The sequence below is a fragment of the Helicoverpa armigera genome, chromosome 28 (genome assembly GCF_030705265.1).
Source record: "Helicoverpa armigera isolate CAAS_96S chromosome 28, ASM3070526v1, whole genome shotgun sequence".
NCBI classification, from domain to species: domain Eukaryota; kingdom Metazoa; phylum Arthropoda; class Insecta; order Lepidoptera; family Noctuidae; genus Helicoverpa; species Helicoverpa armigera.
Window position 1 is genome coordinate 7,933,317 of NC_087147.1, and position 12,516 is coordinate 7,945,832.

General features: G+C 42.7%; 2 protein-coding genes across 3 annotated transcripts in view; one reads left to right on the forward strand and one right to left on the reverse strand.

Moving 5' to 3' along the window:
* LOC110383293 (uncharacterized) overlaps positions 1–12,516 on the forward strand; it is a 133,070-nt gene that overhangs the window by 101,967 nt on the left and 18,587 nt on the right. The gene's annotated exons all lie outside the window — the stretch shown is intronic.
* Positions 470–3,277, reverse strand: LOC110382641 (uncharacterized). 2 transcript variants are annotated; one of them, XM_021343301.3, is made up of 3 exons: positions 3,013–3,277; positions 997–1,077; positions 470–782 (listed from the first exon to the last, which is right to left on the reverse strand). In XM_021343301.3, exons 1-3 carry the CDS (start codon positions 3,058–3,060, stop codon positions 543–545), a joined length of 369 nt encoding a protein of 122 aa, XP_021198976.3. In that variant the 5' UTR covers positions 3,061–3,277; the 3' UTR covers positions 470–542. The 2 variants fall into 2 exon arrangements, with proteins under 2 accessions (XP_021198976.3, XP_021198978.3); XM_021343303.3 differs by having other exon boundaries at positions 997–1,074; positions 3,013–3,178.

The following is a 12,516-nucleotide window of genomic DNA, read 5'->3' on the forward strand; positions in this document are numbered from 1 at the left end:
TTGACTTGTAACTGATGTTTTGGCCACGCTCACCATACGTATTGAACATAGAAGAAGACGCTTGACCTACTGGCATGATGACATTTCCGCGCATTTTTCCTTACTCCGTGAGCTTTCACAGGACGAGCGCTGAATTGTTGTAATTGTAAGAGCTTGTTACTTGAAGTGGATAAACAATAGCCCAAATTACACATCCATACGTAAAATAAATTGAACTGCAGGATTCTTCGTTATACAGTTATCGTGGTATTAGAACACAAAGAGCTCCAGAAGGGACTGCTGGTGGAATTTAATCAGTCAATGTTGTAAACTACCTTTACTTCTCAAAGCAGAAGGGATTATTTTAGGTGATTTTACAACTACCAAAAAAAAAATTGAACAAGGATAGGTTCGGAACATATTCCGAACACTATAAAACTTCCTAGCAACTATACACGTCAGCACAAAACAAACAAACAGAAACTAAAAAGACAAATTATTTTATTTGAAAAGCCTACCTACCTAAATTCAAATAACACTATCTATGAAACATTGTACGTGTATCAGAAGTTCCGCTCAGTGGTGGTGAATATCCTGTTGAGCTTGTTAACGTCGTAGGCCGGCGTGAGCGTGCGGTGGAAGTCGAGCGCGAACAGCTGGTCGCGGCTGAGGCTGGCGGGGGTGGGCTGGCGCGCGTGGTCGACGCGCAGGCGAGCGTCGCGGCGCAGCAGCTCGTAGAGCACGCGCACGCGCGGGTGCAGCGTCACGCGCAGCGCGCCCATGCTGTCCAGCACGCGGCGGATCTGTCCACATATCCAACGTTAGTGGTGTACTTGTAGCTTTAAAATACATCCCCATCGAAGTCGGGAAGTTACAGTGCATATAGAACCGTTCAATCTATTAGATGGTATTTGGAAAGTAGTGGAAAGATAGCGTAGTCGCATCACCGTGACGGACAGGCGCGCCCGCGACTGCTGGAACAAAGCTCGGGAGCCAGTCAGTAATGTAGACACTCACGTGTGTGACGAGCACGTCGCTGTGCTGCACGCTGCCGTAGTCGCGGTCCATCACCGTGACGGACAGGCGCGCCCGCGACTGCTGGAACAAAGCACACCAAGCTTAGTATTGCTAGAAGGTATGTAGGTAGAAGTGACATAAGTCCCACAGAGCATCCCATGGAAGTGGCATAAGCAGGCATGCCGAATGAAAAAAAGTAATCAGTCCGTCTTTAAGATAACCCTAAATTGAGACGTATTTTTTATTTTCTCTCACAAACAAATAACAACGAAGATTTAACACGATGTAATATTTTGCTACGTCACCTCTAAGTACAAAATTTACACAACTGTGACGTCACGAGCCCCCACTCTCAATCTTTGTTGCGTTATATCTTAATAAATATTTAATGTTTTGTTAAAATAAAAAATACGTGTTAAATTCGGACTAATTAGGCTAAGAACTCACGGAGCGATTTTGAACCGTGCCCGCCGCGGTGGCGGAACTGCGTTTCTATTTCCAAACTCACGAGACCGGTTATTTGCGCGGTTACACAACCGTAGCGGTTGAGATTATCGCCCGCAAACGTGGCGGGCAATGATCGCAAGACGCAAGACGGGCAGCCTCTGCGCTACTGCGATCGCCGGCCAATCGACCGCGGAGCGCGCGGGCGCAACCCGCCGAGGCTGCGGGTGACCGCGGCCCGCGCGATTCTACTAGTTGCCCGCCGGTGCAGCGGGACCCGCAAACAAACGCGCAGACTGCGGGCGTAAAACGCGTCGTGAAATGTGCTTTTATTTTTTACATGTATATCTGCATTCTACAGAAGCTACGGGCCCGCAGCCGCGGTGGTCGCGGGTGAAAATCGCTTCGTGAGTTCTTAGCCTTAGAATCACAATTTTTGTGCTCTTTCATCACGCCTGTTCCCTGATCTTGTTCATGGCAAACAAAAGTCGTATATTACAAACAAATATTCAAGTGTGGATAAGAGAAAATACACAAATATTTACTTTTTTCACCACTCAAGGAAAAATATATTTTGTTTATATACCGAGTCTGCCATTCTTGAGTCTAAACCTACATATTTATAACTGAATTAAATATATAAACAGGACTAAGAATAAACTGTGGTTCATTATCATCATTGGCCACAGAGCACTTTTTCAGATGATTGTGGCAGAACAACAATTAAGTACAATTAAGCAAATACGAATTAAAGTTTAAGTATAAGAACTAAAGAACGCGTGCGCGCGGCCGGTGCGCAAAAGCAAGCTTTGACCTCTGGACTCGGCGATTCGCGGCGAGCCGTTGCACCACGACGTCACAGTCGCCCCCACTTGTCGTGGACGCAGTTGAAGCGATTGGGACGACTCAACAGCCTGTTTATGCGGTTATTAGTGCCGCAAGCACTTTCTTTTATGGCTAAATAAGCCAATAGCTGCACGACACTTCTTGCCGCATTTGTCGCAGGTGAAGCGCGGGTCATCCACGGGAGCAGCGTTATTGATGCGAAGTCTTTTCTGCTTAATGTCGTCGAGCCAGGCTTCGTCATATTTTGCAGTTCCAGTGTGCAGGTCGCGTCTCCATAAGAGCCTTTCATTAGCGCGTGCGTCCCAAGATTTAGCGTAGGTTCATTAACCGTAGGAATAAAACTATGTATAAATAAATGGCGTCCTAGCCAATTATCGGCCATGGCGATTGTTCTCATATGCGGAAATCAACCAGCTGCTCAATACATATTATAGTGTACAAGCATTTGCGCAGATACGGGCGCACTCACTATTCCTCCACTCTCATAGCGCAATGGAACGGCAATCCGACACGACCGGAGAGAGATCAGGCGCACCTCCGATGCACCCGTGTGGCCGTCATCAAACAAGCTCCGGGCTGCCAGGTAAGCCACGAAGAGATTTGCCTGATCCGGGGGAATCCAGCCAGAAATCTCGTGTCGCACAGTCGCACTATGCCAAAACTAGACCAATGAGGCAGTTTAAAGAAACTAGAAATAATATGGAACTAGGAGAATTGTGTACTTACAGAGACGAAGCAGAGTGTAAGGACCAACAGTTTGTAGACTCCGAACATGATGATACACTATCCAGCAGATATAGCACTGCGATGGCCACTCGCCGCCGATCCCCCGAGAGCACTGCTGGCGCGCGACAGGAAACAGCCTGCCGAACAATAGGCGTGCCTCCTATTTATACGCGCGAAGAATTAGTATTGTTTCCATTATTTTACATAGAAAGTGTAATATTTGTATAAGTGAGGTAATCAATATCGTTAGTGAGTAATCGTCTTCTTTATTGTTTATTTTCGACAATAATTCTGCGTTTTGGAAACAAACAATTATTTGGTGTCTGTATGTAAATATACCTCGTCTAGTGAATATTGTTTATAAGTGCCAAACTATTCATAAAATACTCATTTCTACACACAGTTAAAAACAGTTCGAAATCTCTGAGCGACGTGTGCGGAGCAGCTAGACTGATGTTAAGTGAGCTAGTGGTATCAGAAGATTAAGCAATGCTCGGGACTGTCGCTCTGTGAATACTGACCATCTTGTCATCATCATCTTCAGAAGAGAAGATCCTATTCTGCAGGGCACGTCAAATTGCTGGGCCCCGGCTGTCATTTAAACATTATTTTCTCGCTATGGGTAGTCAAAAGCATGAAAGTTTGACAACCAGTCTCATTAAGGAGTATTGGATTACTCGGGTAACCGAGTTGAAGAGATCAGATTGACAGTCGCTGAATGTTATACACTGGTATTCAGCTGCACCCGGTTACATTGGAAGAAAACCCCTGCGCAGTTGGGAAAAGAGGTACTCTCAAAATGCTAAGAATTCAATCACCAGGAGTCCTAAAAACATGACCTCTTAAAACTATTCTTTCAATCAGTGGCTTAAATCCAAGCAAGTTTAAATTGAAAACAAAGCGAAGTCAGCAAGAACAGTGAAGCAGCTCGACCACAAAAAGAAACAACTGCTTAGATGCGATCGAGTAAGAAGTAAAAACGAGTGTATTAACTCGTATCGAGGGGAATATCTTTCTCATTACCAGAGATACGGATCGGGGGCAGCTCACACACCAGGCGATACAGAAGGACCACACAGAACAGCGTTTAAAGTGACTCTATTCGAGTGCTCAGAGTTAACAAATCTCATGTCATTACTTGTACCTCTCATGACCCGTGTGCGGCTGTGATAAGAATAATTTTGACAAGCTCCTCTTGCTGTTGGTGGCGTCAAACGTAAGAAAAAAATATGTTTTTTTTTTGACGTTCCAAAAGTGCTGTTTTAAATTAAATTGAATATTTTTTATTCTCAGGCAATTAAAACCCATAACATACAGAGCAACAAAAACATCATGACTTAGGCTAAGATAAACTAATATGAACTTTGAGAATAAAATAAAATAACAATATAAAAAACTTTACCTAAACGAAATTAAAAATCCTAGAAGTCTTTCATCTCTCCTTTTAGATGGATGTTTTGCAGCCAAGTTCGAATAAATGATTTTTGATTTGATTTAACTTCTGTGTATACCTGTGTGGTGTAGCGGTGCCCCGGCGGTAGATACGGCGGTGGATCCGGCCCTAACTCTGCAGTGGGCGGGGCGCGATATCACGCCGCGTGGAATCCCGCCATCAATAGCGGCCCATCAGATATCGCAGCTGTTCCATTACATAATGCTGCTTTGCAACAACCTTTCACATTACTAATAAATTCCCTTTGTCAATCTGTAACGGCTGAACGGCTTGGATAGCGTACATACAGGCAAGGATTTCTTAAATCCAAGACTCAAGGGTTTGCAATCCGCAACTCCTGCTAAACAGCCTTATCACGTGTAGTAACAAGACAGCGCCTCGATACATAAGCAATGAGCTCGCATTCGTCAGCGGCGGCAGTAGCTCGGAGCTGTAATTAGCCGCCGATAGCATCGCGCGGCAGCTACCGACTCCCATGAACATGATATACCTGTGTCTAACCGTTCAGCCACGAGGAGTTTACTAAGGCCATGCCCCGTCGGGTTGAGAATTTTCGTCTCGTTGGTCTAGTGGTCGCAAGTACGACTGCTATGACTGAGGTCTCGGGTTCGATTCCCGGATCGGGCCAAAATCGTTTTGTAGCTTTTAGAAACTTTCACAAAGCAGCCCGCAGTCTGGAAGTTGGTGATTGATACACCCGTGCATCGGAGAGTACGTTAATGTCGGTCCTGCGCCTGATCTCTCTCCGGTCGTGTCGGATATCGTCCCATCGGGCTTATGAGAGTGAAGGAATAGTGAGTGAACCTGTGTCTGCGCAAATGCTTTGCACTACAATATGCCCTGCGCAGCTGCGCAGCCGATCTCCTTATAAGAAAACAGTCGCTGTGGTCGAAATCGACCTTGGACTACAAGTTATTGCTACCAAGTATACAAACAGAATCTGATCTATCAACTAAGAATTATCGCATAAAACGAGTAGACATGATGTCAATATACTCGCAAACATCCTATCTATCTCTAAACATAATATTATTGTTATTTGTGTAACTAGGTGTTTCTTCTTATAATGCGTACATGATCTTATAATAAACACGTCTCATGAAGTCGGTGAGATGATTCTTTTGGCCTGCTTACGAATAAAAATGTCAGGCGGATTTGAGAAATCACTGATACAAGGGCTTGCTAGGTGATTAAACCTGTAGGTCATTCGATAAGAAGAAGGAGACTCGTAGTAGAAAATATCTCTCACTTATAAAGGCCTTATCCAAAGACTATATGGCCTTATCACTAGCAACACAAATACTGTGAGGGATCGAAGTAGATCTGTTCCCAGCCACACGCAAAACACGTCGCTATCATCTCCACAGCTGCGGAAAATAGTCTCCTAAACCAATACACAAGAATATTGTCTTCCCGCAGTCGGTCACCAAATACAAACATATTACCGAGCCATCTCACTCAATCTCGATAGCGCTTCAACTGCGTCACACCTCTGAAATGACGTCACCATATCGCGGTGTTCAGCATCCATTACTCGCTGTGTTCGCCGAGCAAAGCGCGCGTCGCTTGTTAGCGCGCATTGGACGCTGTGTTGTGAGTCCTCCGCGGGTGTCGAGCGAGCTATACTGCAGAAAACCGCCAATTTGCCGGCGCTCCCGCTTTACATATAAACTAGTTCTAGTGAATACATTAAGCTGTTTACTGATTGAATCCCTTGTTTCCTATTATTACTTCTTGTTTTAATTTACGGAAGATAAATGGCTCTCCTTGTACAACGTTTGTAACCGATTTACAAGAAACATAATAAAACAAAAGAATGGTAACTTTCCATTTAGGAATAAGTTTTCTAGGAAAATTATTACTACCCTTCGAGACTGGTATGTACCTACATCTTAATTCTTCGTCTATAAAAACTTCCATTGCACAATTAGGTACATAATTTATTTCTGTAGCACTGACCTCTCATGATGTTCATCCCTGAGTGTTGTATTCAGTTTCAAGTAAAGTGTATGTATCTCCTGAGGAAACTAGTGATCTGACAATATGCCGCTGCGCTCACGCGCCTAATCCCGCAGCTTGCTTAGCACCCGACACAAGCACATCAGAAGGTCAACTCCATACAAGCCTGTGTATGTAATATATCTATTCTGTTGTACAAAACACAAAGCGCGAGTACCGTCTCCTTTCTCCATGTTGTAAGTCCATCTTATAATAAACATACTAAGAAAAGAAAAACTAAGAAAGCAAGTAAATTATTACATTACTATAGTGTTTAACTTCTGTTGTTATTTTATAGTGAAGTGTAGTTTTCCTGGTCTAATAAGTTTGTCGGGAAAACTTTAATGTTATCACATCGAGTACATGCGCGGGAATATGCTAGTGTTATAGAATCACTTTCATTACAATGATAAATATTACTTCACTATTAGAAAAAGGCTTTTATGTGTACATTAAGGGGCACATAAGGGAATATGCAAGGAAGTACATAAGGGAGTACATAAGGAAGTACGTAAGGGAGTATATAAGGAAGTAGATAAGGGAGTAAATAAGGAAGTACACAAGGAAGTACATAAGGAAGTACATAAGGGAGTATATCAGGGAGTACATAAGGAAGTACGTAAGGGATTAGATAAAGAAGTACGCGAGGGAGTATATAAGGAAGTACATAAGGGAGTACTTAAGACAGTACGCGATTGATTACATAAGGGAATACATTATGATGAATACAAAAGCTTTTTGCCTTTACACAATACAAAAATCTATGTTTTTCATGAATCTTTTTAAGGGTTAAACATGATATTGTGTTGTATTTGTAACTACTTTGGTAACACCGTCCATCATGCAGTAGTTCTGTTGCACCCGGGACCCGGGCCCGTCCCAGTGCGGCCCTGTGCTTGTCTCAGTAGTGGGGCCCCGCGCGATATAAAGTGCGGTGATAAGGGTCCCGCAATTGAAATGTTTACAGCGGGCATTACGCGGGATACACTTAGTTGCGCTCAATCGGGAACAGCGCTAACTCTACACTATATTGCCGAATAATGCTATGAATGGGAGAGGAGAGCATTTTTTGTATTTTATCTTAACTGAGCTGTAATGCGGTATTTATTCGCTCTCTATCTCTTTAGCGATGTTATTTAGGGACTGAGGGTTTTACTTTTGTGTTAGTTTATTACTGTCACTATATTTTGAACAAATACAAAAGAATTTTACTGTCAATGTGTATGTTTGTTACTTTTTACGCACAAGCGTAATATTACTTCATTACAAAACTTTTCAATTGTTAAATGCGTCAAAGAATATAATTTGAATAGTTTTAGTTACAAACGTCTTTTATAAGCAGTGTGCATTCTGCTGCAAGTATTATGTTCAGACGTGTTAATGTAACTCGAAGCGACTTTATCTCACAGCTCATCTCGCGAGCCCTTTACAACTCGTGAAAAGCATCCTCGTAACATCCGAATAACTTAGTTGCAATCATATAACGTAAGTTTCTATTTAAGTTTAACAAGGAGCATGAACTTATTAGTAGAACTGCTGGATTGTTGCGACGTAATACAACGCATCTGACAATATGTGATTACGTACTTAAATTATAATTTGAGGCTGATAGTCAAAGCAAGCTAACAGATCATGTACAGCCATATTAACGACTAGCTGTTGCCCGCGTCTTCGTCTGCGTGGGCAATTTGGAATTGTCAAAATACTACTTATGCCGTAGCGTAGGTGTATTCTTTTACATAACAGTATAATTAGGATTACCACTTAGCAGCAGCACGGGTTGATCAATCAAGGTGGTGTCGACGATTTGTGACTATTTATCTAAACAAAAGAAGTAAAGTTTGTGACGTTGTGAAAATCTCTGGATCTAGTCAACCGATTTGGAAAATTATTACGTAATTCTCACAGAAAACAGAAGTCTGACAAAATTGTCATTTGTACATTTTCTGCAGCAGCTGCGACAAATCAGGAGCCAGAAAGTCTGTCAAACAGTTTTACTTACCATGGATAACGCGGGGTCTAGTTCACTGGGTTGAAGAGATCAGATAGGCACTCCAAGTAAACATTGGTACTCAAAAAGATTCGGTTTGACTGGAAGCCAACACCCACACAACTGAGGAATAGCTTAGTGGATGATGACTGAGTCATCAGGCAAGCGCATAGTTTCACTACATACCTACTTGTATTTCGGGGATTTTCTGTGCACTCACTCACTATGTTATGTTGGAATTCCACCGAAATGTTTGCATTAGTTCACGATCAGGTAAAGTATACGTGCGAGAGAGTAAGTCCAATTCGTGTGTTGGCACTTGAAGCCTGCAGTTCTTCCAAGATTTTCAAAATGTACGCTCGCAATTTGTCATTTCTTGGTGGAGCCAGCAGATCAGAAGAAACATAAGTGCTGTGTATACTGCGCGTCACTACTGCACAACGGTAAAATTTTGTCTTTATAAATAGCACAAACGTTCGCTCTTGCGGAGGACGTTTAAATACCATATTATGTGTCACACGTAGGTAAACAGAACAACAGTATATTATCATCGAACCGCTTTCAAAGATCTGATGAGCGAACAGACCAGAACTGACTTGATCGCCTCGAGAAAATCAGAGCTCTATGAAGCGATCATTCGCTTTGGTTCCTACTGTTATTGTGGTTTCTGACAATGTATTCAATTAACCAACGATGAATATAATTCTTAGCAGGCCGACTCTTTTGACTTCTCGAATCATAACGTTGGTTTTTGTGCAATGCACAAACTGAAATTCGATATATTACACATTCGATATTCACACTTCTACAGAATTGATATTAAAAGGTTTGACAACGGGCTATAGTAGCGTAGTTAAACTAACTGAAACAATTTTAGTGATCTATACATATAATAAATCTGTAGAAAGTGATTGTTTGTTCGGGATTCACGTAAAATCTACAAATTTAATGCAGACAATGCTTATATACAAAAGTTCTACGTAACTTGGGGTATTACTTAGGCTTTGTTTCATCGAAATCGGTTCACTCTATTAAAAGATATGATTAATTTAGTGAATTCAAGATGTAAAATATTACGACACGCAATCTGTTTGACAAAACAGTACAGGTTAAAGTAGCTCCATCTGTGGTAAATAAAATACATCAAGAAGCGAGGTGGTAAATAACAATGAATTACCATTTACATTCTTTATATACTATTATTTCAATAGATGGAGTTGTGTATTTTCCGTAATTCACCATATTTTAACACGTAGTGTAATTTTTCGATAGACATTTCAATAGTGATTGTCAGTTTGCCGTGCCACATCAAAATCCAACTATAATTATTACCTTGATGAAAGGAAAATTAATAGATCTCAGCCAAATTTAAAACGGTGCCATCTAAATTATTTTTGAACATTATGTCAAAATGATGACTTTAGTGGAACAATTAATTATAATTTAAAGTTACAGATGGAGTTCATATCAGGATTTTTCATAAACATAGTTTAGCTTATCTTCCACTAATGTGGTGGCCTTAAACAAATTACTTTGAGTGAGTAGTATTATTTTTTCTGATGCAAAATATGAAAACTTAATCCTAGAAGAAATCAGGATCTATCTCTCGCAAGCGCTGCTAAGCGTGAGATAATGTAGGCTTCTGTAGCTTTAAAAACCAGCCCAGATACAAAGTGCAGATAAGAAATGGGAGCTGCCTTATCGCGTCTGAAACGTACAAAATACGCGTCGCATACCAGAGACATGCTTACTTTCAACTTCCGATCGCAATTAATACACTGTTCACGATTACGAACAGTCTCAGTTAGACCCGAGCCAAGTCTAAAAAAACACCTTTTATATAAAACTGCGTTTGATATCATTCAATTACAAAGACAGAATTGTTCTCTGTTGCGAATCCTATCCACCTATATCCTATCCTAATCCAGAATGCATTGCAGGTGTGCATTGCACAAAAACCAATGGTATCCTATTCGAGAAGTCAAAAGAGTTGACCTGCCAACGTCAGCTTCTGCGCTAAGCAAGTGTTCTTAATAGTACCATCAGAATTACATTCATCGTTGAATGAGGTGAATAAATTTTCAGAAACCACAATAACAGTAGGAGCCAAAGCGTATTATCGCTTCATAGAGCTCTGATTGGCCCCAGGTGACCAAGTCAGGTCTGATTTGTTCGTTCATCAGATCTTTGAAAGTGTTTCGGTGGATACTTACTGTCGTCCTGTTTACGTGTGACACAAAATATGGTATATAAACGTCCTCCGCAAGAGCGAAATTTTCCCAGTGTGCGGTAGTGACGCACAGTATACAACACTTATGTTTCTTTTGATTTGCTGGCTCCACCAAGAAATGACAAATTGCGAGCGTACATTTTGAAAATCTTGGCAAAACTGCAGGTTTCAAGTACGAACACATGAAGTGGACTCTCTCAGATACGTACATTTTGGCTATTCGTGAACTAATGCAAACATTCCGGTGGAGTCCCGGCTTAGGCCACCACATTAGGCGGGCGCGATCCTCGGCGTGTGAGTAGCGCGGGCGCCGCGCGTGGGTCGCGAGCGCGTTGCGTGAGCGTCGCGTTTTGCTGCCCTGCGGCATTTGTAGCGCGCTCGCGGCGCACGCGCCGCTCTCCTTGACGTTTAACTGCTAAGGCGTTTAGCGGGCGGCGGGGATAGCGGGCGAAGGGGTAAGAACGCAACTCGAGCGCCGCGTGCTCGCCTCGAGCGCGTCGCTTGCACTCTTCACACATGCCGCAGGGCAGCAAAACGCGATGTTCACGCAGCGCGCTCGCGACGCCCGCGATACTCACACGCCCGAGGATCGCGCACGCCTAATGTGGGTCAGCCTTACCATAGTGAGTAAGTGAAACTATCCTACCCTATGCGCCTGCTGATGATGATGACTCATTTCATCATCCATCCAGCTATTCCCCAACTATGTTGGTGTTGGCTTCCAGTCGCCGAATCTGTTCGAGTACCAATATTTTGCTTGGAGCGACTACCTATCTGATCTCTTCAATCCAGTCACTGTAGGCTTCTGATTAGTCACAGCAGCTGCAGAAAATGTACAAATGACAGCTTTGTCAGACTCAAAGCATATAGACATAGATTATAGCTGTTTCCTGTGAAAATTACTTACGCACTATACGTAATAATTTTCCAAATTGGCTGACTAGATCCAGAGAAATTCACAACGTCACAAACTTTACTTCTTTTGTTTAGATAAATGGTCACATCCACAACACAACCTTGATCATTGAATCTATGCGAGTGCTAAGTGCTAATCCTAATTATACTGTCACGTGACAGAATGCACCTACGGGATAAGTAGTATTTTGACGATTCTATATTGCCCACGCAGACGAAGTTGCGGGCAACAGCTAGTCCTTCAATAAAGTTAGAGAAGCGGGTGTGCATAATGAACATTAAGAGTTGATACGTGATGAAGATGACCTAATTCATTACTATTCTAATTTGTTCATGTACCACAAAACTCAAGTTAAGGTGGAGAAAAGGATTACCAAGCTCCCAAAGGCCTGGGCATTTGCAACACGTTGCATGGCATCCTGGAAAGTTACGTAATTCTCAGCCATTAGTTTGAGCAGCGTGAGGGAGTGTCAGGCTTTGGCCCTAGTGGGCCTCACAGGGGTTTGCTGAATCTCCTTAAGGGGGGCGTGAAATAACGGGTCTCCCAGAAGCCGGAAGGTCGATGACCCACTCAAAACTAATCGCTCACGCCTACGGTGGCCAGGAGTCGTCTCTCGACATCCGGCTTTCGTGGTGTCTTACCGCAGTGGCTGGGATGAGAGTTGGGAATTTTCAGTCGCTCCGCCGCCTCATTCTTTGTCATCCCATTTCTTCTCGCTCCAGATGATGGTTTAAACCGGGGCCGGGTGCGATAGGTCGCACAGTCCGCACCGGGCGCCACCTCCATGAGATCAGAGTTGGGAATGTATGTTTGCAAAAACTAATAGAACATTTAGCGAAAACACGTTTGATAGTAATTCTGTCTTTGTAACTGAATAATATTATCAATGATATAAACGTGTGACTGTGACTGTTCGT